Below are 27,602 nucleotides of genomic sequence, written 5' to 3'. Positions count from 1 at the left end.
GAATCCCCATCGGATGCCTTCCTCTTTCTTGAACCCCACGGTGAATCTCCGCGACTCCACGGTGTCTGTGTCCCGCAACCAATTCATGTCCAGCACGGTCTCGCCAACGATGCTGCTGATACCTCAAAGTTCCCGCGATCTCACAAACGGAGCGATTGTGGCCGCGTGCAACACTGTGAACGGCGAGGAGAGAGTGAAATACAGCATCCCGTCCGTGTACAACGCCACCATTCTGACCTGCAGCGACCCATGCGCCCTTGCGACATCGTGCTTCCCCGCGTACACGACGACGGCCTCGAGTGATGGCTGCGCCTGCGCCTGCGCGGAGGGTGGCCACGGCGATGCGTGCCTGCCCGTTGCTGTCCCCGAGCCACCGAGCACCGACGGCGCCGACTTGTGCGTGCGGGACGTGCGTGTGGATGTGGAGGTGAATGCCGGTGTCGGGACGTCGGTGGCGTGCTACTTTGGCGTGACCTTTTCGGCGGACGTCGTGGTGGACGTGGGGTCGATGTCAGGGAGCGTGCGCAACGTGACGCTGGCGAACTGCACGTTTGTGCGCGGAGCGAGCCTGTACGTTGTTGGGTGGCGGTCCGACCTGTCTGCCGGCGAGCGCGTCGATGTGTTGATCAGCGGGCTTGAGTCGCGCTCCGGCGGCGGCGTGGTGGTGGCGAACCGATTTCCGCCGGGCTCGCGCGTCACTGTGGTGGACTCGGTGCTGATTGCAGAGAAGCGTGTTGCGTACCGCGGAGACCACGGCCTTGGCGATGTCTCCGCGTGTCTCGTGGTGCAGAAGGTGAATCTGACTGGGAGCGTGCTGACCATCGCGCGCACGCAGGTGGCGGCTGTGTTCCGCGACGCTGTTGGCGTGTTGTTTGTTGGCGGCGTGGCGCTGTCGTCGCGCGGTGCGCTGTACGTGGACGGGCTGTCGGTGCAGACGGCGCTGGGGCTGTGCGTGTCGGTGGAGGGCGGTGTTGCTGCCAGCGGTGGCTCCGTGGTGGCGTTTGTTGACAGCGACTTCCTGCTGTGCGAGCACGCGGTGTCTGTGCGTGGGGCTGTGAGCGTGTCGGGCTCCGCTGTGGCGCTTGTGCGGAGCGACTTTTCGTCGACGGAGGACTACGCGGTGGCGTTTTATTCGACGGTGAGCCTGGATGGCGGGTCGATGCTGCTGGCGAAGGGCAACGTGCACGACGGCGTCTCGAGGGAGATGCTTTACGCCGCTGGCGCTGTGACCGCTGCTGGGAGCACGCTGAGCTTTGTGCGCAACCGAGCGCTGCTGCCGCGGATGCTGTCGCTGAGCCTTTCGCTTGCGGCTGGGGCGCATTTGAGGGTTGCGTGCAACGACGCTGGTGGCCGTGTCCTGTCGACGGCGGAGGAGTACGCAGCGGCTGGTTTTGGCGACGCTGGGAGCATCGACGTTGTTGGGTGCGACGCGTGCGACAGGGACACGCACTGCTACGCGCCCGGGACGGCGGCGGCGAGCATGAGGAACGGTGTGTGCGTTTGCCTGTGCGGCAGCGCTGCGTACGGCGAGGCGTGCGTGCCTGTGGGAGCTCCCGCGCTGCCGCCCACTGTGGGCACTGCGTCGAGTGTGTTTGTCCGCGAGAGCGTGACGGTGCGGTCGGTGTTCGTTGTGTCTGCCGGCGCGAGCGAGGTGACGCTGCGCCACGTTGTGCTGGACGGCGTGAGTCCGGTGCTCTACGTGCCGTGGATGGCGCGGGACGGCGTGCGGATTGTCGTGCAGAACGTGTCGCTGCTGAACGGCGCCGTGCTGTACGTGATGGGCGGTGGAGCGTTGCGCGGTGCGGGTGCGGCGGGGAGCGACGAGAGCGGGCCGGTGGAGCTGTCCGTGTGCGATGTGGAGGCGCTGAACGGTGCGCTTGTGCTGACCGGCACGTTTCCCGCGGGGTCCGTGCTGACGGTGACGGACTCCCTGCTGGTTGCCGCGAGGTCGACGCCGCTTGTGTATCTTCCCGGCTCGCAGTCCACGCCGTACGCACCGGTGCTGGTGCTGTCGGGCCTGCGGCTTGTGCGGTCCGTGCTGGTTGTGTCCGGCGTTGCCCTCGTGACCGTGATGACTGGTGGGCGGACGGTGGTGGTGGACGGCGCCGTGCTGGAGCTCGTCGGTGGCGGTGTCGCGCTGGACGCGGCTGTGCTCGGTGGCGAAGTTGCGTTGTACGCGAGTGCGCGCGTGGTTGCGTCGGCGGGCACTGTGCTGCGCGTGTCGGGGAGCCAGGTGTACGCCGCGCATGGGTTGGTGTTTGACAGCGGGGTGGAGGCCAACGCGTCCGCCGTCGTAGTGAACGACAACGCCGGTGCGCTGACCGATGGCGCGCTGCTGGTGCTGCGGGGGTCGGCGTCGTTCGCGTCCGGGTCGTGGCTGTCGGTGTGTGGCAACAGCATCAGCGGCAGGCTTCTGTCGCTGCCGTCGTACCCGCGCAGTGCGGAATTTGCGCAGAGCACGCTGACGCTCCACGGGAACGTCGGCAGCGGGTCCGTCGTGATGGACGGCACCGTTGCGCTCGGGGGCGCCGGCGGAAAGTTCGTCGTGGGGTGCCTGACGCTCAACGGGCAAGCGCTGCAGCCGATGGACTACAGGTCCGCCGGCATCATCGGGGAATTTCGCCCCGTGGCGTGTGGCGTGTGCGACGCCGACGTGAGCTGCTTTGCTGCTGCGACGAGGGCGATGTCGGGGTCGTGCCGCTGCCGCTGTGCTGAGGGCGGGTACGGGCGTGACTGCCTGCCGGTGTACCTGCCGCGCGTGGACGGGTGCAACCGCACGCCCGCCCTGCCGCTGCTGAGCCACACGGCGACGCTGACGGAGACGCGCAGTCTGACAACAACGTGGACGGCGACGCCGACACCAACACCGAGCCTGAGCACGGCGCACTACAGTCCGACGCAGTACGGGCCGACGGAGACCCTGCAGGTGACGGAGACGGTGGCGCTGCCGCCCACGCGGACCCCGACAGCGTCGGTGAGCAGCACGCCGTGGTGGAGCGACGTGGCGTGCCCGACGCTTGCCGTGACGACGACGGCGGCTGGTGGGAGTCTGACGCAGAACGACATCCGCGGCGGTGGGAGCGCCGTCCCGACACTGCTGATGGTGTCGCTGCCGCCGCCGTTTCGTTGGGCACGCGACCCGCAGCTCGGCAAGCACCTGAGCTTCGTGCCGGTGTCGACGGCGCAGCCGAGCGGGTTTGGCGGTTCTTGGGGAGCGATGCTGAGCAACGCGACGTGGGTGCGCAACGCGACGAATCCGTCCACCGTCCTGGAGCTGGTTGTGCCCGTGCACCGCGGTTACTTCACTGCTGCCGACGAGACGATAGTCATTCGCTGCGACGCTGCGGCGGTGTTCGGGGGCTGCAAGGGAGTGCTGCTTGGGTCCTTCACGATCAGGTCCAACACGCTGCCCGCCGCTGCCAGCACCCTCTCGGCGATCACCGGTGTCGTTGCGGGTGCGGCGGCTGTTGCCGTGGTGGTGACCGGCGGGCTGGGCTCCATCCTGGAGATGCAGGCACTCGGCGTGTTCGCGAGGATGTCATGCGCCTCGGCGCAGGAGCGTGCGAGCACCGTTGCGCTGCCGTACTTCCTGTCGGTGTTCGCTGCTCTTGACCCGCTATGGATGGTGGTGGGCAACGCGCTGCTCGCCGCTGTGTTTGGGTGCGTGCACTGCGGTGTGACGGCCGCCTTCCAGCGGTGGCGCGGCGTGGACGCGGCGAGTGCGTGGGCGACGATGCGCTTCCCGAGCCTGACGTACGTTGTGGCGCACGCGATGCATCTCGGCATTTTCTTTTGCTCTGTGTTTGCACTGGCGATGCCCGACTCCCGCGTGCAGCACCGCGTGATCGGCTTCTTCGGCGTGCTGTACGGTGTGGCGTTCCCTGCTGGCGTGTGCTACTTGATTGCCCGCCATTTGGGCGCGAGCTTCACGAGGTACTGGCAGTTTTCGAGGAAGCCGCAGCACGAGCGCCTGCTGTACCCCGTCGGGTATTGGCACCCCGCGGCGCAGCAGCGGATGTACGGCGGCATGCTGACGAACATGAGGGGCAGCCGCGTGTACTGGTGCGTGTTCCAGCTGTCGGTGCTGTGCGTGGTGGGCCTGATTGCGGCTGTGCACCCGCCCGTGGGAGGCTGCCACGTCCAGTACTTCTGCATGGCGGCTGTGCTGCTTGCGGGCGCGGGCGTGGTTGCCTTCACGAACATGATGCGCTCGGCCTTCCTGACGGTGATGCGCGCGGCGAGCTTTGTGCTCCTTGCAGTGCTTTGTCTCGTGAGCGCGGCGAACCACCTTGCGCCGAGCGACGGCGGTGCGAAGGCGTACGCGGCGATCGTGCTGCTGCTGACCGCTGTGCTGCTTGCGATCGCTGTGTACAGCATGGTTGTGTGGTACGCGGAGGACCGCCACTGGCAGGAGCTGCGCGAGCCGCGGCGTGGCGGACTGGAGGCGCTGCTGCGCGATGACGAGGAGAGCGACGAAGAGACGCAGAAGCTCCACGAAAGGACGTCATCGTCGTACGCCACGGGCACCACCGTTGCGTCGTCGTACCGACCACCCGCACCGCCGTAGCAGCCAATGGCCGGTGACACCCGCTCAGACGCCCTGAGCCTGCTCGAGTGTGCATCGAGTGCGAGAGGCAAAATTGATCACGCCCTCCTGTGACGTGCAACACGTGGAACTGACAGGCGTGCGGTGTGCGGTGATTGAGGAGCCACGGATGTGCTGCGCCCCACAGCCAGCCATCGTTAACAGCACCGACGGTATTGTTGATTGTTGTTTCTATCGATGTGTTTCTATTTTGAGCGGGTGCTTTCAGGAGTTTTTCCCGTTTCATGATGACTGTGTGGAAGGGGATTGTACTGTCGCCCTTGTTGCTCCTGATGTTGTGTTGTATCGGACTGTAATTTCATGGAGTTGCGTGCGAGGAATTCAACGCCCATTTTGTGCAATGGAGGAGGGATCCAGCGAACCGCCTATTGGAAGTAATGAATTGCAGCTCTGCCTTACCGTGGGTTTGCATGCAGGAGACATTACAATTCTCAGGAGCAAAGCGGCGACAGAGTGGTAGCAGGACTCCAGGTTTCCAGGAACGCCGTTGAGCGGGATTATGTATTGAGGCGCGACGCATTGCCGTGATTTCGGGCTGCCCTGGTGTGTGCGAGTGCAGAGGGGGATCGATGTCTCTTTAGCGGTGGAAGTGACGGACCAAGCCATCCCAGTCACTTTCCACACTTATCCTCGAGCGCACCACTGCCATGGCTGTACCCCTCAGGTGTGCGCGTGGAACGTGGGAGCCTTGGATGCTGCGGCATTGGGATTCGTTGCCCGCTACGGCCCGCGTGTTTTGTGTGTGCAGGAGGTGTGACGGACACTTCCGGCAATTTGCACATCCCTTCACTTCGCGGCCTTTAATTTAATTGGCGCACCGCATTCCACAGGCAAGGGATATTGTCGTGGATTGGCCACGCTGGTACGGGGATGCTCACACGAGGAATTTTTCCTTTTTCCCAATTTCCCTCCGGCCGTGCGAAATTCATGCACCACAGCAGATACAGAGGGGTGTGGTGTTAGCATGGAGAGTACGATATTCGCCGAGACTCTTTCCACGGCAGCGTGCGTGTCTGCACCTTCTCGTTGAACCGTGGAAGCACGCGAGCACACGTCGACGGTTCTGGATCACCTGGTGACTCACATTGTGGACGTACCCTTTTTTCTTGCCAGCAGCACCGAGGAACGCGCACACGGATGCAGTTTGTCCTTGGCCACTGCGGCGTACCCAGGAACGAAGCTTGTGATGCATAAGCCAAGGAGGCGTCCAACCTCGCACAGCTCACAGACGCATGGAGCACCGGCATCGTCGCATTGGCCGGACGTATTATTGGTGTCCGACAGCTCAGGCCAGGAGCTCACCGCTCCACTGCCGCAGGCGACTGGGACCCACGCGCACGAACTCCACTGTCACTCGCAGGGAGGAGACTGCACCAGCCTGCTCCCGCACCGGTGTTTCTCACGAATACGGATGGCTGCTACGACCACTGCAACCCGCCATCCCGAGCACATGCCGTTGGTGCGGCGCGGATGCCGCACAGCAGGCACGCCAAGAAGTTCGCACGGAAACGCCTCCTCCTCCTGCTGGACCCCACACCGCCACGATCCGATGCCCGGCAGACTGCCCGGTCTGCGGCAAGCACTGCAGCTGCCGCACTAGTGTCGTGACGCACATGGTTGACGCCCATGGCATTACGCGCTCCCAGGCGCTGCGGGAATTCGACTTTCCCAGTGAACCGGAGCCGCCAGAAATCCCACTGGAACCACCGCCCAGCACTTGAGCGAGGACGAGAGCGAGAGACGGCACACCGATCGCACCTCCGCCGCAGACTGCACAGCCCATGCCGAAGCCACTCCCATGCAGTTTTCGCACGGTGTTGTACGAAAGTCAAGCCGGAACCGTAATTCATCTTTGGCACTTCCACAAGCAAGAGTTCCCCCGACAAATAGGAGGCGTTGCCAGAAATATGACGGTCTGACGGCATCCACCGCGCTCGAATGCACGTGCTTTGAATTGAGCGTTCAAGCGAAAGCGGGACCACTATCCCGCATACGGGCACACGAACACTCCGGAACAGAGCTACCGTCGGCACCGAAGAAAGTGGCACCTCATAGGTGCCCTTAATGCGGCAGGCAGGCGGGGAATGCCGGGGGATTGACCACCCACACCCGGCACAAACACCCGACAGAAAGAAAGTCGTGACACTAAAAATGGAGAATGAGTAACCACGCGCTGCAAAGCTCGAACTTTCGCATGAAGAGCATCAAGCCAACGCAGAACCCCCGCCTCCGCGCAGGAAGAGAATGCCATCGAGAAACAACGCACCGTGTGCCTAAATTGGCACGCACACATGCATTAATTAACGTCACGCTGTTGCCGATTTCCCGGCGGCAGAGGGCTCAGGCCGCCGAGAAGGCGCACGTTGCCCGGCGACGACATCCCGCTGCGACCACCACCAGTTTGGTTTTGCCGTTTAGCGTGCGGGTTTCCGTGCCACAGCAATGCCTGACTGACCCGCTACCGCACGGCACGCCACGGGCATCTACCGGACATTGTGAATACCGGCCGACTGGAACTGTGCGGAGAGGCAGGTCCGAAATTACTCCGCTGCCCGGTTCTGCAGGCACCCAGAAAAAAGCATGGAGCGGACATTGGAGAAGTGGGGAAGTTGTGCTTCACGGAAATATTGGTGTGGTTCCACTTTGAAGTGGAAAGGCACTGCACCATCAGTACCTCCGCGCGGCGAGAAGACACAAGGCCCCTCGCAGATGCGGCGGGCCGTATTTGCTCCTGGCAGGCTGCCCTCTTCTCCCTTTTCTCATTTATAGCGTCCATGTTTGGTTGGTTGGTTCTGTGATTTGTTGTTTTATTGATTCTTGGCAGCAGCGGATTATTGAGCCACCGCGCTATCCCCGGGGCGGGTGCGTAGCGGTGGTGTGTGCTTCACGGCCTCCGCTGTCCGGCTCCCACTTTGGGTGCCGGGTCTCTCTTTTACATCTTTAATCATTGAGCGGACGTGCTCTGCGATGGTGGCTGGCGTGTGGGTCTTCGTATTTATTTGAGAAGGCACGAGGAATAGTAACAATATATATATATATATATATCAACAGCACCGAATAGATATTAATATCGACAACTATATACCTATCTGTATATACACATACACAGCCAATAAAACAGCAATCAATAAGCTGAGAAACCAAGAAGCCAAGCAATCTGTTAATGAGGAGGGGAAACAAGGATATATCCATATCTATAATCATCATCAGTAAATAAATTATCGCTTTTGTAGTCATACCCATATCGTTATACCTATTCATTGATCGTTGCTTATTTTCATATCTATATCGCTCCATATAATTTTTTTACCGTTCTTTCTTATTTGTGGCATTTTGCTTCCGTTATGTTATGTATTTTTCTCCCGTGAGTTTATGCTTACTTTTTTAGAGCGCATAGGCATTCCGTCCCGCGGACAAGGTTTCATACGCACTGAAGCACCCCATCGGACAAAAGTCGCAAGGGGCTTGCGAAGCCCATCTCAGTTGAATGATGGTTGCTATCTTCTTTGATCTCCTGAGGAGCCGCGAGGTGTGATTGCGTTGCCCCTGCCACCCAACACAATGACAACTTTCAGCGAGCAGTTTGCAGGCTAATTGTGCAGTTATTATTGAGGTGTACTCCACACCCGTATTTTGGGGGTGAATGTACGGTGTACCTGTAGAGGATGCTGAGGGTGGCGTCAGCGAGGCATGGGATAACATGTGCTCCGGAACAAGTGTGTGGCGTTGGCCAGAGGAGGTCTTGTGTCAACGGCATCATTGATTGATGGCCGGTGGTTTTGGGGCTTCGGTATTCGGAGCCTTAAGGAATGGAACGCTGCTGGCTGACCAGGTGCCACTCGCCATCCAATCCCTCCTGGATGTGGCTTAAAAGACGGTGCGGGCGCATGCGGCGGGAGAAAAGGAAATATGACATTCTGTGGAAATGCACGTGGACGTGTCAGAGCGTCACGATATCCCTCAACAAGTGTGGAGCCCCAGCTTGGTGCTTTGATCGTCCTGATAAAACTGCCTGAGCTGGAGGTGAGTGCGCTGACTTCCGTTTCACCAAATTTTCCTTCAGCTGACAGTCTGCGCAGCCGACGTGGAGGGACACCATGTGCACCTGTTTCCGGCGTGTGCGATGCCGTTTCCCACATATGAGGGCGATTTCCCTGATGATGTACTCCGTCGTCCTCAATTGATTCCCTTGACGACACGACGCAACGCGGGGTTGGTGCTGAGCGACGAAAGCCTTCCGTCTCGGTTGGAACCAAAACGGCGAGCCCATGAAGAGACATGCTGCTCGCGAATGGTTGATGCCTGGCCTGGGAGGAGTCTGCTTGCCACCGTGGAGCGTCTCATTTGCCTGATTGCAGCGCCCTCTACGCGTTGCACAGTTCTTATGCTCCTGAGTAATGCCGATAAGGGCGGATTGCATGATGGTGTTTCATTGCTGGAAGGCTCTGTAAGGAGGAAAAATATTGTTTTTTTTTTTCTTCATGGAGGAGAAGAATACGTTCTTTGATTGAAGTACGAATGCCTTGTTGCAGTTCTTGTTGGCCGTTGGTGGCTTTGGTGTTTATTCCAATCGATGGTTCTTACTGGCGGTTTTACGACCGAATATCGACGGGTGTTGTCTTTTTTGGTCCACGTTGCTTGGCCCAACAATAAATTATTTGTGCAGCTGGACAACAAATTTTCATGTGGGCGTGGACCATGTTTTGCGGAATATGCCCACAACGGCTACTGACCGGGCTGGTGGTTGCTGCGTCCTGTATGACTCTGACAACGTTCTTGCGGATTTCACTCTGTTGCGTGCAAATGATGTTACATCTGTGCCTCTTCGTGTGGCAGAGGCCTGAACCAACGGGGGCTAGAGTGTTGTGATGAATTCGAGCACAGACAACTCTTGTGTTACTCATCGTTGTGCTCGTTTTCACTGCGGTCCTCGACGTGGGGAACATTTTATTATTGTGTGCGGTATGGGGATCACTTATCCGGTGGCATATCGCAGTGTGGCGGTATTTGGTCAATGAACCCTGTGGAATAGTTTGTGAGGGCGAGGGATGATGGCAGGACTGTCGTGCCCGCACAGAAGGAGACGAGAATGGGATTTTTGATGTGACCTGTAACACTGCACTCTCGATTGCGTCATTGAATGCGTGCAGAGCAGGTGGCTCTCCGGTGTCTATCGGCTTCACGGCCAACCCGCTGATCTCTTCTGAAGGGCATTCAAGAGCATTTGTTCTCTGAGGGAGTTTCTTCTGGGTGGTCCGCACACTGCAGTGTCCGCTCCATTGGGCTTTTTCTTCGCTGAGAGGATGGTCTGTTGCGCTTCTTGGACCCCTGTGGTGAGGGAGGGACATGGGGCAACATGCCCACCGTTTCGGTGGCGGCGTACCGCGTACTTGTAGCCGCGTTACGCAGGAGGCACAATCATCTGTAGCAGGATGAAAGCAACGTGTTCTTGACCCTTGCCAGCAATGCACGGTCTTCTTGTTATGTTGTTGGGGTGTTTCTGCTGGATGACGAGTTTGCAAATGGTTACGAGGGATGTGTGGCAGCAGGGGTTGAGTGCCGTTTTTTTTTTTTCTGATGGGCGGTGTCGAGGAATTACAGGCGCTTGCAGATGTCATTGCCGGTGTGAGGGCAGGTGTTTCAGACACCCGAAGCGCGGCTGTTGGGAAGACGAGTTTCACTCTTGCAGCTGAGGCAGGCATCGACGAGGCGAATGTGCGTGCTCACCACCCTACTTTCTGTACTGTTTTGCCGCGACGACTGGATCTGATTGCCAGCCACGTTGGGCCATCGCCATGTGGCTGCAACGTTGCCTTGAAGGGGTCGAGAGGCCACAGTGCACGGCATTTGTATTCATCCGTGGAAGTATCACGGGGGAAAGAAATGCGGGCCTTTTGACATCTGACATCTCGCTGCCTTTTGACGCCATATTTGCTGAGTCCGTGGGTGCTGTATGACGCTCCTGCCTTTCACTGGATGATTGGAGCTGCTGAGATGTGGAGGACATTTGCTGCACCTTCCTTTGGTATCTTTGTCGCACGCCGTGTTCGAGATGGTTTTCTATTGCTGCACTGCATGGGGTGCTGCAAGGCACTAATTTATGCCACGCGGTGGAAATATTTGACGTCGTTGAGGTGCCCTTGGAGGGTGGGAGTGGCGATCCTCCGGCGCGGGTGATCACTGACGGGTTCACACGCCCCCTTGCACTTGCTGTCCCTTTGTTGTACGTTCATGGACTGACCGCGGATATTGCAGAATATATTCGGGCTGCTGCAGCGCTCCATGCATTCAAGGTGTTGTCCTCCGCGCCGTCAACCTCGGCAGCTGATCGACCGGTCTCTTTGAAGGATTTGGGAGGAGGATTCGCTCAATTTGTTCCGCTGCTGGAGTCACTTCCTCCATTTCTGTCAGCTAGACACGCCCACACCGTCACTTTGCTTTTTTCCTTTCAATGGGAGGAAAGGGTGATGACGGACCTTGGGAGACATTGGCTCTTTTTGTTGCAATCGCCGGAGATCGGTCAGCGGCAGTCGATACATCAGCCCTTCCTGAGGGTCGGTGACAGACACTCTGCGGCCGAGACGATTTGGATGGGAGTTCACGGGGCAAAATCCGCGCTTTATTTCCGTGCTTATGCCGACGGGATGTAGGTATTTGTCCCTTCTTGTGATGCCTCGTGTGTGCCGTGGAACTACATTGAGGAGAGCACGAGGCGTTAGTGTCACTGTTATTTTTTTGGGCGCCACTGCTCTTTTTGGGTGCGTGATCCGACTGTGTGGTGGGTCGGTTGAGGGGGAGGACGTGGATGGGCCGCACTCACCCGACTGCTGCACCCCATTTTGCTGAACGCCCTGAACGAATTGCTGGTCCCCTTTTGCTTGCCTTACCGGGCCTGGCGACCTCTTGAGGAGCGGTGCGGCGGCGTGGACTGTCGGGCTGCTGAGGAGGCCGCGGCTGCGCGGGATGTCCTGCGGATTTTTTGCGTTTCGGGACTACTGTAGAGAGGAGGACATTTCATGCCTCCTCCACGTCCAGGAGAGTCAATGGAGGGATCACGGTTGTGGGATCTCACTTCACGAGAGCCTGCGCCCGTTGATCGCGTCGACGGTGCGCTCTGTGTGTCTTCGAGCCCTGCCGAAGCATCCCGCTGTTTTTGTTCCGGTGAACGGGAAAATCCACCGACACGCCGAAGGAGTGGTGGGGATGTTGCAGCGAGGAACGCTTTAAAGGCCTTGCAGTGAGGGAGCGCTGCTTGCAAGGATCCCGCAGCACTTGGTATTTTTCTTGCACTTACTTTCTGCTGTCTGTCTGTTGGTTGGTGCTGCTTGCCGGAGGGTGTATTGGCCCGTGCGCAAACGTCAGTGTCTCTGATTCTGTGTGCGGCCTCACAGTGCTTGAGCCGTTGTGGACGGGGAGATTAATTACTGTCGCGGTTACGACGACGCTGGTGTGTTACACTGTGGATGGCGGCGCCACCCACTCCCCTGCCACGCTCTGTTTTGGTGCTTTTTAAAGTTTAATTTGATTTCTTGCGCGCAAACACACACGAAGAAGGAAAACAAATGCGAATCGATACTGTGAAATTCGAAGGCTCTGAGGGGACCAACAACAGCACACACACCGCCCACACACACACATATTTATATGCTCTCACGTGTTGCTGCTGTCATGGCGCCCCGCACACACAACCGTCGCCGCGTGACCGGATCCAGCGGAAGGAGGATGGAAGGAGGAGAGAGTGAGCCGCCGAGGCCCAACATGTCGCGGCGTGTGTTTGCTTTCGCGGTGCTGCTCTTCCTTGTTGTGTTGATGTGCTGCGGTACTTGTGGAGCCACGCCTGCAAAGGATAATGATGGCAAGAATGATTTAAGAAGCGTTCAGGAGCCGGAGAGGGTCGATCCATTTTTTTCACGGAAGAAGGTGTTGCAGCTGAGGGATGAGGTTGTTCCAGGCACGTCAAGGGATTCATTTGTTTTACCCTTTCTCGTCAGAGCTGGTGGAGTAATTGCTGCTTTTGCCGAAGGTCACATTTGGATGCCGGATATCAATGTGGTCAACTAACTAAGCCCTTTTCTTCTGATGTTGTTGCGGGGCACATTGACCCTGCGTGGAATTGTTCCACTCTTGTTGGTGGGGTCAATAAAAGATACATGGAGCTCACACACTGTGCTTGGAGCAGCGGAGGGAGAGGAGAGTTTGGGTGTTGTGCACCACTCCACAACGATCACGAAGGGCCACGGAGTGTTTCCTCTTGCGGGAGGCTCTGATGTGTCCTATGAAGGTGGGTGCTGGAGAGAGGGCGGCTTGGAGCTGGAACTGGTTGTGGGTGATGTCACGAATCCCACGGGTGGCAAGCAGAGTGAACGGATCGAATGGGGCGACCCCAAACACTCTTGAAACTGATCTCTTCTGCTTCTCACGAAGGCGAACGGACGGAGCTCATTGCTTCTGGTGGCTCAGGTGTTGTGATGGAGGATGGCACCTTCCTGTTTCCTCTGATGGCGAAGAATGAGGCAGAATACGTTTGCTCCATGACCATTTACTCGACGGACAACGGCAGTGCCTGGGCGCTCTCTGAGGGCATGTCCCCTGCGGAATGCCTTAACCCCCGCGTCACCGAGTGGGAGGGTTCACTTCTCATGATTGTTGACAGTGAGAATGGCCAGAGGGTGTACGAGTCGCGTGACATGGGGACAGCGTGGACGGAGGCTATCGGGAAGCTTTTAGGCGTGTGGGTCAACTCAGGATCGGGAGACTATCAGAAGGAAAGCCTGCATGTGGATGCCCTCATCACCGCGACCATTGAGGAAAGGGAAGGTCATGCTGTACACTCAGAGAGGGTACGCCTCGGTGGAGAATAAGGCCAATCCGCTTTACGTTTGGGTCACGGACAGCAACCGCTCGTTTTACGTTGGACCGGTTGTCACGGACAATGCTGTGAATTGGGAGCTCGCCAGCACCCTGCTGCACTCGGATGGCAGTTTGCATCTTTTACAACGGAGGGCAACGGTGAGGGCCGTGTCATTTTACTTTCCCGCCTGACGGAGGAACTGAGTACAATCAAGTCCGTCTTCAGCACTTGGATGCAAAAGGACGTTTTCTTCTCCAGCTTGTCTACACCCACGGCGGGTCTTGTGGCAGTTTTGTCCGATGCGGCCAGTGATGACAGGTGGAACGACGAGTACCTTTGCCTGCATGCGACGGTGACGAATGCAGTGAAGAACAACGATGGGCTCCGATTCACGGGAATTGAGTCCAGGGCAATATGGCCTGTGAACACTCGGGTTAATAATGTGCGTCATGTATTCTTGAGCGACCACTTCACACTTGTGGTGTCGGTGACCATCGAAGAGGCTCCGAGTGGGAACACTCCTCCACTGACTGCGGTGTTGGCGAACACTGCGTCCAATCATACCATGGGACTGTCGTGCAGCCACAATAAGAAGTGGGAGACGGCGTTCGAAGGCACGACAACAACACGGAGCAGCACTTGGGAGCCGAAGAAGGAAGAATACCAAGTGGCACTCATGCTGCAAGGCAAGAAGGCCTCTGTGCACATTGATGGTCAGTTGCTGGGGGCGGAATAGGAAGAAGTGCTGTTAACAGGTCAGAAGCCACCTGAGGTCCTATGGTTTTGCTTTGGGGCGTGCTGTGGGCACTAATCTCATGTGACGGTGACGAACGTTTTTCTGTACAGCCGCCCACTGAACTCCACTGCGATGCGTGCACTCAAGGACAGAGACCCCGTTCCGACGAGGGAAGCGGCTCCGACACCACCCGAGAAGATTCGAGTAGTTGACAGCCTCAGAGAGCAAATTGCTGGGGATATTACGGAAGAGAAATGAATGGGCACAACGCCCCTGGACACGAATCCCCACTACAAAAAGTCACCTCGCAGGGTGTGGAGTGGCGTGAGTCCCGACGACCACCTCGCCTCTCCCAACGACGTGAAATTGACACTGCGTGATTTAAGCGGTAACAACACCGTGCGTGTGTGCGTGTCTTGTGTGTTGCTGCTTCTACTGGGATTGTATTTGGGTGGTGACAGTTTTCTGAGCCACGGAGTGTGGATTTGCGACGCCTCACGGAGAATACATGCCGCATTGCCCACCCTTTTTCACCTATCTTTTATTTCTTTAATGTTTTTACTTTTAAATGTCTTTTTAATGCAGTTCAGCTGGAGTAGTAAGTACTGTTGTTTTTTCTTTGCGTAATGTTCGGCTGATTCACACCGTGATGAGCGACGTGTTTCCCTCTCTTGTTTGCTTTCTTGTCGCCCAAACGCGGTGCCGGCCCTTCGGCTGCGCGTTCCACGGACTGCACGAAACACGAATTGGAAGAACAGGCCGATTGCTGCATGAAATGTGAAGGATGTTTTGTGGGCTGGTGGAACAGTGCAATTTCTTTTATTTATTTTAATTTCCCTTTTTCTTTTCTTGGTGCGGGCAACATGTATAAAAACACGGTCGCCTCGTGCTGCATGGCACATGAAATAAAAGTCCTGCCGCATCAATTTTTCCATTATTTTTTTCTTTTACTTTTGGGAGTTATCCCGGACTCCACCCCTTTTTTTTTTCTTTTTTAAATCCCTGCGGCTTGTTTCTGTAGTTACCGTATCTGCTGTCACTGTGTGTCTCCGTGTCTCTTTTGTTGTCCCTCTGCTGACTGTGCAGTTGACATGCCCTCGTTCCTTTTCTTTCTCTTCTTTCCTGCTGGAGGCATCGATGTTCCGCGACGACGATTGTTTGTGCTCCCCTTTGCGATGGCAGGAGGGTGACTGGGCGACGACCTGCTGAGTGCACTCGAAGGGGAGCGGGTGGTGTGCGCCGTGCCTCATTTGTGGGTGTGGGACGCCAACCCGCCGGTGAAGGGAGAAGTGAAGGACTGCGGTATGCACTTGGATGTGCCCCGTCCCTCTCTTTGAGGCCGTGTGTTTGCTGTCCGCATGGCTCTATCCTGCGGTGCGACGTCGGTGGCACGGCTATTGCATGTGTCCTTGTGCATGTGCTGTGCGGCGGGCTTCTCTTCGCCATGGCACCGCCCTTGTGTGTGGGAGAGTTGAGTGAGTGAGGGTGGCCGTTGTTTCCGCACATTGTGTTCTTCCACAAAAATGGCACCTCTCGGCAGCCTCTCGCAGTTTCCAGGCCGTGTATTGAGAGGATGTGAGGGTCTGCTTCAAGTACAAGGAGGACAACGAGATGCAGTGCATGACGGCCAACCTGATCCGCATGTGGTTGCGGCGCATGGAGCACGTGTGTCAGCACGCATTGGGCGTAGCGCTCATGATTGGAGAGGAGAGGCGGCACGACGTTGTGGCGCTGTGTGTGTTGCACGGCCGGGGCATGCCGGCGATTGTGAGGGACGTGGAGGAAAAGGAGCTGTTGGACTGAGGGAGGAAGTGGCGGATGTTGCGGCGCAGCGGGAGCGCATGACGGACTGCGTGTGCTGGGAGGTGCGCGTGTTGAAGTGAGCGTGTCGTGCCTGTGAGGGACTGAGGAGAGAGGGAATAACAGTAATGGTGACTGTGGGAGTGTGAGGAACGGTGCACGGCGAGGAGCGCTCCTCTTTTTTTTTTTTTTTTGATTGTTGTTGAGCCGCGCCCACCCAATTGTTGTTGTGGTGTGTGACTCTCATTGCTGGATGGGACGGTGCGTGGTTGTGTGACTTGTCTCTCCCTTTGCTTTTTGCGTTGACGGGGAGTTAGTTTGTGCTGAAGGCTACACGCAAGTGACAGGAGTGATGGCGATGATGATGACTGGCCGTGTGCTGCTGGTGTGTGCCCTCTGCGTGCTGTGGTGCGTTGCCGGCGGTGTTTATGCGAGGGACGTTGACACCAACGCACTGGGTGTTTGCATAACCTCGGGAGTGTTGGGTGAGAATGGATCCCACATGCCTGACGGATGTAATAAAACTGTGATTACGATGCCTTTGCGGTCAGTACTGCCCATTACTGCCGTCGAAGCCTCGGCTGGAGAAGGTGCTTCTCCTTCTGCTTCTGCTGGCGCTGCCGGGGCTTCTGGTGCCTCTTCTGGTGCTGTTGATACAGGTGGAGATTCTGATGCTGGTGGAGGCGGTGGAACTTCTGCTGGAGGTCAAGGCAGCGGTGGCATTCCTCCCGCCCCTGCTCCTCCTCCTGGTCCTTCTGGTGGAGGCGGTGGCAATTCTTCTGGTTCTGCTCCCGTTCATCCTCCTTCTCCTCCTGGTCCTCCTCCTGCTGTTTCTCCTGGTGCTCTTCCTCCTGCTGCTCCTGCTGTTGATTCTTCAGCTAGCAGCAGTGGTGGTGAAGCGGGGTCCTCAGGCAGTAATCCAACTAAAACAACAGGGGACTCTTCAACAGGAGATCAGTCGTCTGCTGCAGCAGCGGCTAACGACTCCTCGCCACCCGAAGGACCGGCAGGAACGACATCCGGCGCTGAACACACACGACAAGAAGAAGAAGAAAAAGAAGAAGAGGGAGAAGATCATGAAAAGCAGCAGCAAAGTGATGAAGCACAAGTCCAACAACATCAACAGCATGAACACCCCGCGGAAAATGGCGAAGAATCCGCGAAGGATACAAACGCCCTTCGTACAAATGCCACCGCAAATACAGGCGACAGTGACGGCAGCACCGCGGCCTCCCACGCCACCTCCCCTCTTTTGCTTCTTCCTCTTGTTGTTGCGGCTGCGGCTACTACTGCAGTGGTGGTGGCCGCGTGAGAGTGAGTGAGAGAGAGCCGTGCACCGCCCGCACACACACTCGTCTTTCACCCACTCTCTGTGTGTGTCCCCTTGCATGGACTCTCGCCCTCACCTCATCCCACGAAGCACACACATAATGTGCCCATTGTATATATTGCATGCACACCCATGCAGGCCCGTTGGTGCTCTCTTTTGCACGACACGCACCGCTGCCGTCCTGCCTGGCTGCATGGGCGGAGCACCGTAACTGTTTTGTTTTTGTTTTTATTGCATTGAGTGGGCGACCTCTCTCTCTCTCCCTGTTGGGCTTTACGGGAGCAATGAGAGTGTGTGCGCTGGTCGTCCCACGCTTTGTTTTTTTTTTTTGTTCTTTTTTCATTGTTTTACTTGTGTTGTGGTTAAGTGCACCCATTTTACTTTTTGAACTGCGGCATGCTGTGACAGCGGACACTTTAATCTTCCCTTCTTATATTCTCATATTGTTTCATTGTTTCAAAAGTGTCACCCTCTTGTATTCTTGTCGGGCCACTAGGTTTTTTTGTGCGTATGCCGTGCGTCAGTTGTTTCACGTCACCCCGCGGCCTCCAGCGCTGCTGGTGCTTTTTGGGATTATGCATGCGGTGTGTTGTACCGGCTGGTGCTTTGCTTCCAGCCTGACGTACTCCTGCTTCTCTGACAAAGCGATGCGTGCCGACAGGGCAAAGTCGATCCCGGCTGTGGTGAGGGACGTGCCTTTTGGAGCAGAGGGTGCGTCGCAGACATACACCGTCGTCGGGAGGAATGGATGGGCACCTATCCGCATCAACGTGTCGACGAGAGAAATGGATGATGCCAGGAATTATTGCGGCTCAGAGCGTCCTTGCGCAATGATTTCATTGTGTGAAAATTGTGACTGTAACGATGACGTCTTTTTATACTGAGAAAAGGGAACTTTTTCATATATCCGTTGCGGCCACTGTTCGTTAATGGCCTGAGGAATGTCCGTAGAAACGTGGCTATTTTTTCCGTTTCGAAGGGTGATGTCGTACGAGAAGGGGTATCCTCAAATAGTTCAACACTCGGTTGTCGAAGACAAGGACTTTTCCACAGCATCTGCGATAGAGTTTCCCGTGGACCGTCAGGCGGCTCAGCGGCTGGTGGTGGTTGCAGTAGCGGAGTGGCTGGAGGGCTATGGTTGCCATTGGAGCTTGCAGAGTTGCGCTTTTTGTTTTTTGCTCGTTGATACGCTTGACATTTTCGGTAATGACCTGCGCGTGAAGCACTTGTTGGGGAGACCGTGGAGCTGTCGCGGGACCCGCATGCGAGGCCTTTTCCAACTATTGGAGTGCCAGGGTTGGTGCGTCGGGCGTGTACCTCCATATTGTGGACGGACGAGAAGACGCTGCTGCAGCTTGGGCAGGGCGACGTTGATCCGCTGCTCGTCATTCTACGAGGAGTTGCCGTCGACACACCAGGTGGAGGTTCCGGAGGCAGGAGCGGGTCGATCTCCTCGGTGAGGGAGGGAAGGCGCTACCGACATAAAGGGCTGCCTGTAATCTGCAGGGCGTGTGCCATTCTACCGAAGAGTGGGCAGGAGTCGCATCGCAGTTGTGCGCAGAGCTGCGGGTCGTGGCACAACATTTGGCCGGACACAATTAATAGAGTTTTCGCTATACCGACGAGCGCCTGTATTGTGGTGTGTGCGCCTTCTTCTTCCTCCGAGACTTCCTTCCAGCATAACCTCTCGACGGCGGTAAGGAAGTCCACGTGCCCGATTGGGATACCCCATTGCGGGGAGGGAACTTGCAACCGCGGCTTCTTCGCCAGCGGCCTCATTCCGTGGAATACCGCAGCGCGAAGGGGAGAACATAAATTCTACAGAGTGACCTCGCTTCATCAAGAAAAGTAGCATAATCCAAATTTCTTCGGTAACGTGGTCTCGCACGGCCAATGGACCGGTGCGGTGTGCCTCAATTGCCGACAGGGACTCCGTAGCCACCAGTATTCGTGTGGGCGATTGGGATGTTTCCCAGACGAGGAGGCATGAAGTGTCTAAAGCCATTTTCAGTGGCAAGGCACTCCGCTCTCTACGAGCATGCGAGCCTGCCAGCTGCTGCACGATGGACCTCCACAGGGAGATCATTTCTTTTTGTGGGGCCGTATAATAGTGCAGCGGACCCGGATGCGAGTCCAGCGAGAGATGGAGAACCGTCCGTCCATGATTCAAAATTGTAATCTCGTAAAAAGGTACAAAGCGAATAATATTCTGGGCCACTGGCCGGATCCTGAAATTATCTCAAGAAAGCAAAAAAGAAAGGGAAAAAGGAGGGTATCGAAGAGGCAGTTAATTGCCTCAATATTTTCTTCTGATAATATATATATATATATATATATATATATTCTATTGACCGCTCACGTGGCCTTTTGAACTCGGATAGGATCTGAAATATTTATTACTTACGAATTGGCAGACTTTGGGGTCCTCCAGCCACAACACCCCGCCGCTCCCTTTTGCCAAGTGCTGAAGCGTAAAACACGCGACCGCGTGGCATGCCGTCTGCGGGGGTTTCCGCGGATCGCACGTATGCAAAGGATGCCTGTATTCCGCGAGAGCCCAAAAATTCATATATCCGTTGCAGCTCCCACGTCAACGCGTGTGATTTTGGGCTGCCTTTATTCGCCGCTCCTTGCAGCGAAGTATTGTCCACCCAAAACTCCAGTGGTGGGTATCAATATGGCGGGAAAGGCCGATAAGGCCAACCGTACCGCACGCACCTCGGCCTGCATGATAAGAAAAGGCTTCCTCTTCTCCCATTTCCCTCCGGCAATTTTAACGTCGCCGAATTTTGGAATAAAAACGGCTCCCCATCCATGAAGCGACGCATCCGTGATGATGGCGGCTGACGCCTTTTCCGTGGGCTTGATGTTCCGTCTACAATTATTCTCGATCATTTGTCGTAATCTCTCGCTCAAACCAGCCGCTGCCGGCGGAACGTTCGCCGGGGATGTCTCCAGCACAATCCCCCGGTTAAGTGCGGATAATCGCCGTCGAACTGCCTTGATGAAAAAGTGGCAGTCGCATAAACGCGTGCCCAAAATGGACGCCGCATATAAAAAGCGTGACGCCACAACCTCCATTTCCGAAATGGTCAAAGAATTGAGCGTCGGCATGGCGCGCACAGACCGGACAAACTTGTCACTCAGGGATACCGCCCGGTGAGCATGATCAAAATGCACCCCCAGGAAGGTGTGCTGCGTGCCGCCGGATTCGCGATCTTCTCCCATCGTAGCGTGAAGCCGTCCGCATTACGAAGCACTTGGGCCTCCCACAATGCCACATCGCTTTTAGACACTGCAATGCGTATATTACCGATCCAAACGCCGATGCGCACCAATGGAGGTGCAGTCCAGAGGGAGTGAACCACCGTCGTCACCCCGCAATTGCCGAAGAAACAATAATCTGGAGAATTTCTGGGCTGGCCTTGTATCCCATTGGGAGCCGTGTAAGCTCCACCAGCGTGCCGTCCTCCACGCGGCATCGAAAGGGATGCCGAGTCTCCCGTGGTAAAGAGAAATGAAAAGGGGATGCCTTTAATTCCAGGCAGTAAGCGGCCTCAGCCATCACAGGTGACAAATAATGGGAAATGTGTAAAAGAGGAACATTCGCCTCATAAGTGTCGTCTCTGTTCTTGTCGCGTGGCCACGCGATCCATCGTCGTCGTAAACCGGTGGTTTTTTCCTCCACAACCGAAAAAGGTATTATCCATCCGCCTGTTATTGTGGACAAAGCGTTCTCGATAATTTCCGCCTTTCGTAACAAACGCGCGTCAGCGGTTGGAATCCTCCGTGAGCCTTCGCGCGCCTTACCGGAGGAAGGCGGAGGGAAATGGGACCGCCCGACGAGTCCCCAAACTTGCATGAGCCTCTCCAAGGTAGCCGGGTTCAACCGGCCATTGATCCACTTTGGTATTCAATACGGGCACGTTAACCTGCTGTAACGGGATAGTGTGTTCATCTTGTGGAATGGCCAGACGCGTCCTTGTCGCGCGCCGCTTAATTGTGGCAGCGTGATGATAAAAATCATGGAAAAGACGCTCCTCCGCTCTCAGCCAGGGTTCCTGCCCTTCCGCAGTTCCTTCCTTCACATCAATGTGACCAGCGACGACACCTGGGTCAGCACTGTGGTGTGTTTCCCCAAATATTTCAGTGTATTCTGGGGAAGTTCGAACGGGTCGACGTGCCTCGCCAACTGCGAGATCACGTGTGGGTCCAAATTGTGTTTCTCCACGATTTGAGCGGCATGCCTCGACGCACCCCGTTTTGTGGAATGCGCCGCGGCATTCCAATAGGCCAGAGCTCGCTCCAAGTGGGCAGTCGTCAGGTTCGTGAGCTCTTCGTTGCGTCGAAGTTTCCTGCATAAATTCATAGTGTCGAACGCGCCCTGCCCTCGCATCCTCACGAACCGCGAGGCTCGGTGGGGATCCGCTTTCGCCGTCTTCGGCGCCACGCACCAATTCAAAATTAAGGTCCCGTCCGGCTCCAGGGTGGAATTTTTGGGGTTAAGGCCGCAATCTCGGACCAACGACTCGCCGTTATCCACGCAAGTCGTAAGACAACACGTTCCCTCCAATCGGTCCGGCTGCGGATAAATTGATTCATCTCTTCCTCTGTCAAGGGGCGCGCCTGTTTCGTCTCCCATTGCGCCGCAACTTTTTGTAACCCCAGAATCATCATGCCCAGCGGGGTTAGATACATTTCAAACATGGACCGCAGCGTCCTGGCGTACTGCGGTCGAGTCCATGGCGCCACATCTAATATTGCAATCAAAAGGCCGCGCAGCTCTCCTCGTTCATCGGCAGTTCGTGCGTGCAGCAAAAGGCTGTAAATTGCCCCGCTAGGGACATTCTCTGCTCCCGCTTTGACGGCGCACACAGTTCTCGCGCCACCTCGTTCGCCTTCCTCATGTAGCTGGCCCAAAGCGGGGATGTCGGTGATTCGTCGTACCACGGTCGAGCGTCGTTGGCGGATACGCTCCGTTGCCTTTTTTTTACGGCCGTCTGCGCTGTGAGTAATTCCTCTGGTTGCGCCCCGGACGTTGCTTGCAGACGCGTCGTGTCCATAAACGCCACACAATCGACATCGCGACAATCGTTGCGCACCTCGCCGTTCCATGAAAGGCTGGGTCGCCCTCGCAAAGACGTCAGCCTCATGAACGGCGGTATGAAGACGGGCGCGCAGTTTGGGGTACGGGATGTCGGGTTCGGACGCCATCATGAGCTGCATCCGGAATTCCTGCAGTAAAATCCTGCCCAATTTCATGATAGGAGAGGCCCCGCTCAGCTTCCATCACTCCCGTCCACGCGACCAAACTGTCGAAGGAAAGTTTAGTCTGGTCCTCCGCCTGTTACCAATAATCGTATGCGTCCAGGGTGTCAAAAAAGTTTCGAGACGCCCTCATTCCAAACACGCGGGGGCCAAGTGGTGACGTCAAATGCACAGAAATGTGGTTCCTCCTTTTCTGTAGCGGAATTTGCTTCCAAGAGGGATGTGCGGGAAGGCAAAGGCAACGAGGGATGGAAATGTGGCCACCAAAATTGCCCTGAGACGTCTGTGGCCGTCTTTTCTCGGCCTGGCTCCGTTGGGCCGTGCGTGACGGCGCACAGCCCGCCATCAAGCGATGCGTGTGATGCGGTTGTGCGGTAACGCCATCTTCGACCGTGTTTTGCCGCGTGACGGGTCCATCTGTCGGGCGTCTCCGAGTGGCGGGGCTTCTTCCCTGCCCGCCGTCTCCGCCTCCCACGCGGATCGCTGCGCCTCTCTTGCGATAACGCGTGTCTCTCGTTCGTGGAGTTTGGCACGGGTCGCCTCCAACTGCTGTTCGCGTCCGGCGACCGCGTATTCTCGTTCTGCATGAAGGCCGCCGGCGGACGCAATGTTAGATTCGCGCACCGATAGTTTGTTATGCGCCTCTTCCACCTGCGAGTTAAGCTGAGCGCCTCGATTCTGCACGTCAGCAGTGGCGTGGGTGTGGCCCGCGCTCAAGCGCTCCTTTTCAGCAATGGTGAGCCGTTGTTGGATCCCCAACTCCCGGGCCGCACACACACGATGGGCGGGATCAACTGAGTCCCACAATTTGCTACTTGAGGCGCCCGGGGATTCGCAACATGTGTCCTGTAACGCTCGAATCCTCCTCGGGTTTGGTGGTAGATCCCGAAATCAAGTGTAAGCCTGTTATTGCCGCAGCGACGGCCCGTTTCCATCAATGAACCTTATCCGCACCTCGTTGGTGCCATGTTAGCATACCAAGTACGAAAGACGGGCGCCAATATCGCTCCGCTCGGAGGCCGTGTAAAATGAACCAAATCCATTTCCTTAAAACAACCTCGCTATATCTGCGAATAAAAAAAATAAAAAAAAATATCCAGCTGCTATCACTTCCTTGCCCCTTAAAGCCGTGTTCTTCCCACGTCCATAAGATAGGAAAAGTATCATAAAGAAGTGCATTCGTTTTATCAGGATAAATATTTATTAATAAAGTTAGCCAGCTCTCCCGCGATCATTCTCTTCACAATATCCTAATAAAACAAAAAAAAGCGTGGGACGACCAGCGCACACACTCTCATTGCTCCCGTAAAGCAGAACACACACACACAGGGAGAGAGAGAGAGAGGTCGCCCACTCAATGCAATAAAAACAAAACAGAAACAGTTACGGTGCTCCGCCCATGCAGCCAGGCGGGACGGCAGCGGTGCGTGTGGTGCAAAAGAGAGCACCAACGGGCCTGCATGGGTGTGCATGCAATATATACAATGGGCACATTATGTGTGTGCTTCGTGGGATGAGGTGAGGGCGAGAGTCCATGCAAGGGGACACACACAGAGAGTGGGTGAAGGACGAGTGTGTGTGCGGGCGGTGCATGGCGCTCTCTCACTCACTCTCACGCGGCCACCACCGCAGCCGCAGCCGCACACACCACGAAACTGATGGAATCAGTGCGATTGCAGAACTCGCACACCGTCCTGCAAACCAGAAGTTTAAAAAGCAATAAGAAACAAGAATTCCAAAAAAAAAAAAAAGAAAAAAACTTAGGCTTCTTCGGGGCTCGAACCCGCGCCCCGGATGACATTGTGGGCTTGTTTGCCACTGAGCTAAAAAAAATGTGGTCGCGCGACCCATTTTCACGTAAGGTGTTAATTTCGATCTTCGAACAATCGAGCACATTTGCGTTGTCCCCTGGAAAACGAAAGCGACATGTTTAGGGTGCGCCGCCGCAGCGTGGATACCTCGATTCGTCGTCATATATCTCTCGTTCGGGGCGGACCGCCGCAACTTGGATAATTCGACACGTCGTCATGTATCTCTCGTCCGGGGCCACCGCCCTACTCTTTTTTATTCCTTGCGGCGGCCAACCCCGGCAGTAAGGACAAAAAATAGGATCGCGTTTTTTTAATGCTTTTCCTGTTTGGGGGGGCGGATCTTTGTTTTCTATGATTGCCCCCTTTTTTTTGTCTATTCCAGGTTGGTTTTAGGAGGCTTGATGTGCCTGCTGGGTGATCGCCGGCTTTTTTATTGGTGATTGCGTATTTTTGGCTTACCGGTGTGCCGCTCAGTGCCATTTTGTTTTACTTCTTTTCTGCTTATTGGGGCGTGTTGTTATTCGTCACGCGTCAACACACACCGAGCAACATGTCAAAAAAACAAAACGCAGGCTTCTTCGCCCCTCGCGAGGGCCTCCGCAGCCACAATCCTGTGCGTGCGTGCATTCTCAGCGTTTTAAACACGGCATGTGTGTGCATGTGCTTGTGTGTTTGGCAGCGCCTATAATTGCAGAGCAGCTGTGCGCCACAAGAGAGTCAGAAGAAAGCAACGGCAGAGAGAGGCAGATAGCACACACGCACAAATTACTCATATCATCACACACAAACACACACACGCAGCCCGCGGAATGGGTGCTCTCAACCACAAAACAATGAAAAACAAAACAAAAAGCCGAGGCGTGGGACGACCAGCGCACACACTCTCATTGCTCCCGTAAAGCAAAACACACACACAGGGAGAGAGAGAGAGGTTGCCCACTCAATGCAATAAAAACAAAACAGAAACAGTTACGGTGCTCCGCCCATGCAGTCAGGCAGGACGGCAGCGGTGCGTGTCGTGCAAAAGAGAGCACCAACGGGCCTGCATGGGTGTGCATGCAATATATACAATGGGCACATTATGTGTGTGCTTCGTGGGATGAGGTGAGGGCGAGAGTCCATGCAAGGGGACACACACAGAGAGTGGGTGAAAGACGAGTGTGTGTGCGGGCGGTGCATGGCGCTCTCTCACTCACTCTCACGCGGCCACCACCGCAGCCGCAGCCGCACACACCACGAAACTGATGGAATCAGTGCGATTGCAGAACTCGCACACCGTCCTGCAAACCAGAAGTTTAAAAAGCAATAAGAAACAAGAATTCCAAAAAAAAAAGGAAAAAAACTTAGGCTTCTTCGGGGCTCGAACCCGCACCCCGGATGAAATTGTGAGCTTGTTTTGCCACTGAGCTAAAAAAAATGTGGTCGCGCGACCCATTTTCACGTAAGGTGTTAAGTTCGATCTTCGAACAATCGAGCACATTTGCGTTGTCCCCTGGAAAACGAAAGCGACATGTTTAGGGTGCGCCGCCGCAGCGTGGATAATTCGATTCGTCGTCATATATCTCTCGTTCGGGGCGGACCGCCGCAACTTGGATAATTCGACACGTCGTCATGTATCTCTCGTCCGGGGCCACCGCCCTACTCTTTTTTATTCCCTGCGGCGGCCAACCCCGGCAGTAAGGACAAAAAATAGGATCGCGTTTTTTTAATGCTTTTCCTGTTTGGGGGGGCGGATCTTTGTTTTCTATGATTGCCCCCTTTTTTTTGTCTATTCCAGGTTGGTTTTAGGAGGCTTGATGTGCCTGCTGGGTGATCGCCGGCTTTTTTATTGGTGATTGCGTATTTTTGGCTTACCGGTGTGCCGCTCAGTGCCATTTTGTTTTACTTCTTTTCTGCTTATTGGGGCGTGTTGTTATTCGTCACGCGTCAGCACACACCGAGCAACATGTCAAAAAAACAAAACGCAGGCTTCTTCGCCCCTCGCGAGGGCCTCCGCAGCCACAATCCTGTGCGTGCGTGCATTCTCAGCGTTTTAAACACGGCATGTGTGTGCATGTGCTTGTGTGTTTGGCAGCGCCTATAATTGCAGAGCAGCTGTGCGCCACAAGAGAGTCAGAAGAAAGCAACGGCAGAGAGAGGCAGATAGCACACACGCACAAATTACTCATATCATCACACACAAACACACACACGCAGCCCGCGGAATGGGTGCTCTCAACCACAAAACAATGAAAAACAAAACAAAAAGCCGAAGCGTGGGACGACCAGCGCACACACTCTCATTGCTCCCGTAAAGCAAAACACACACACAGGGAGAGAGAGAGAGGTTGCCCACTCAATGCAATAAAAACAAAACAGAAACAGTTACGGTGCTCCGCCCATGCAGTCAGGCAGGACGGCAGCGGTGCGTGTCGTGCAAAAGAGAGCACCAACGGGCCTGCATGGGTGTGCATGCAATATATACAATGGGCACATTATGTGTGTGCTTCGTGGGATGAGGTGAGGGCGAGAGTCCATGCAAGGGGACACACACAGAGAGTGGGTGAAAGACGAGTGTGTGTGCGGGCGGTGCATGGCGCTCTCTCACTCACTCTCACGCGGCCACCACCGCAGCCGCAGCCGCACACACCACGAAACTGATGGAATCAGTGCGATTGCAGAACTCGCACACCGTCCTGCAAACCAGAAGTTTAAAAAGCAATAAGAAACAAGAATTCCAAAAAAAAAAGGAAAAAAACTTAGGCTTCTTCGGGGCTCGAACCCGCACCCCGGATGAAATTGTGAGCTTGTTTTGCCACTGAGCTAAAAAAAATGTGGTCGCGCGACCCATTTTCACGTAAGGTGTTAAGTTCGATCTTCGAACAATCGAGCACATTTGCGTTGTCCCCTGGAAAACGAAAGCGACATGTTTAGGGTGCGCCGCCGCAGCGTGGATACCTCGATTCGTCGTCATATATCTCTCGTACGGGGCCGTCGCCGCAGCGTGGATACATCGATTCGTTGTCATGTATCTCTCGTTCGGGGCGGACCGCCGCAACTTGGATAATTCGACACGTCGTCATGTATCTCTCGTCCGGGGCAGCCGCTGCAACTTGGATAATTCGACACGTCGTCATGTATCTCTCGTCCGGGGCCACCGCCCTACTCTTTTTTATTCCCTGCGGCGGCCAACCCCGGCAGTAAGGACAAAAAATAGGATC

General features: G+C 55.9%; 5 protein-coding genes and 3 pseudogenes across 5 annotated transcripts, besides 21 other annotated features; 5 read left to right on the top strand and 3 right to left on the bottom strand.

The window, feature by feature from the left end:
- Tc00.1047053507859.120 (dispersed gene family protein 1 (DGF-1), putative) lies at positions 1–4,567 on the top strand (the record flags this gene model as incomplete). Its single annotated transcript, XM_807091.1, has 1 exon — positions 1–4,567. A coding segment is annotated over one exon (4,567 nt), but the record flags the coding sequence as incomplete, so codon positions are not given.
- Positions 1–16,013: a sequence feature (areas not merged during assembly with more than two copies in the genome that could not be assigned to a particular haplotype).
- Positions 7,632–7,651: a microsatellite.
- On the top strand, positions 7,951–11,607 carry Tc00.1047053507859.101 (annotated as a pseudogene).
- Positions 12,365–14,401, top strand: Tc00.1047053507859.80 (annotated as a pseudogene).
- On the top strand, positions 15,717–16,142 carry Tc00.1047053507859.70 (annotated as a pseudogene).
- Positions 16,014–16,844: a sequence feature (heterozygous, non-Esmeraldo-like haplotype).
- On the top strand, positions 16,346–17,305 carry Tc00.1047053507859.60 (mucin-associated surface protein (MASP), putative; the record flags this gene model as incomplete). The annotated part of the gene is made up of 1 exon (XM_807090.1): positions 16,346–17,305. One exon carries the CDS (start codon positions 16,346–16,348, stop codon positions 17,303–17,305), a length of 960 nt encoding a protein of 319 aa, XP_812183.1.
- Positions 16,792–16,855: a sequence feature (GA-rich).
- Positions 16,845–17,356: a sequence feature (areas merged during assembly that could not be assigned to a particular haplotype. This can correspond to areas where the two haplotypes were merged or to regions with more than two copies in the genome that were merged during assembly.).
- Positions 17,034–17,067: a microsatellite.
- Positions 17,357–17,524: a sequence feature (areas merged during assembly that could not be assigned to a particular haplotype. This can correspond to areas where the two haplotypes were merged or to regions with more than two copies in the genome that were merged during assembly.).
- Positions 17,525–18,436: a sequence feature (heterozygous, Esmeraldo-like haplotype).
- Positions 18,362–19,370: a mobile genetic element.
- Positions 18,437–18,964: a sequence feature (haploid, Esmeraldo-like haplotype).
- Positions 18,965–19,369: a sequence feature (heterozygous, non-Esmeraldo-like haplotype).
- Positions 19,370–19,617: a sequence feature (areas merged during assembly that could not be assigned to a particular haplotype. This can correspond to areas where the two haplotypes were merged or to regions with more than two copies in the genome that were merged during assembly.).
- Positions 19,486–23,843: a mobile genetic element.
- Positions 19,524–19,771: a mobile genetic element.
- Positions 19,618–23,283: a sequence feature (heterozygous, non-Esmeraldo-like haplotype).
- Positions 19,639–19,666: a microsatellite.
- Positions 23,284–23,822: a sequence feature (areas merged during assembly that could not be assigned to a particular haplotype. This can correspond to areas where the two haplotypes were merged or to regions with more than two copies in the genome that were merged during assembly.).
- Positions 23,664–23,687: a sequence feature (AT_rich).
- Positions 23,667–23,843: a mobile genetic element.
- Positions 23,823–24,130: a sequence feature (heterozygous, Esmeraldo-like haplotype).
- Positions 24,131–27,602: a sequence feature (areas not merged during assembly with more than two copies in the genome that could not be assigned to a particular haplotype).
- Positions 24,194–24,565, bottom strand: Tc00.1047053507859.46 (uncharacterized protein; the record flags this gene model as incomplete). Its single annotated transcript, XM_807094.1, has 1 exon — positions 24,194–24,565. One exon carries the CDS (start codon positions 24,563–24,565, stop codon positions 24,194–24,196), a length of 372 nt encoding a protein of 123 aa, XP_812187.1.
- Positions 25,601–25,960, bottom strand: Tc00.1047053507859.31 (uncharacterized protein; the record flags this gene model as incomplete). The annotated part of the gene is made up of 1 exon (XM_807093.1): positions 25,601–25,960. The coding sequence occupies one exon, from the start codon at positions 25,958–25,960 to the stop codon at positions 25,601–25,603; it is 360 nt and encodes a 119-aa protein (XP_812186.1).
- On the bottom strand, positions 26,996–27,409 carry Tc00.1047053507859.15 (uncharacterized protein; the record flags this gene model as incomplete). Its single annotated transcript, XM_807092.1, has 1 exon — positions 26,996–27,409. The coding sequence occupies one exon, from the start codon at positions 27,407–27,409 to the stop codon at positions 26,996–26,998; it is 414 nt and encodes a 137-aa protein (XP_812185.1).

This window comes from Trypanosoma cruzi, genomic scaffold (assembly GCF_000209065.1).
Source record: "Trypanosoma cruzi strain CL Brener 1047053516505 genomic scaffold, whole genome shotgun sequence".
NCBI classification, from domain to species: Eukaryota; Euglenozoa; class Kinetoplastea; order Trypanosomatida; family Trypanosomatidae; genus Trypanosoma; species Trypanosoma cruzi.
The sequence above is the reverse complement of the archived record's forward strand: the minus strand, read 5'-3'. Positions and strand labels throughout refer to the sequence as shown.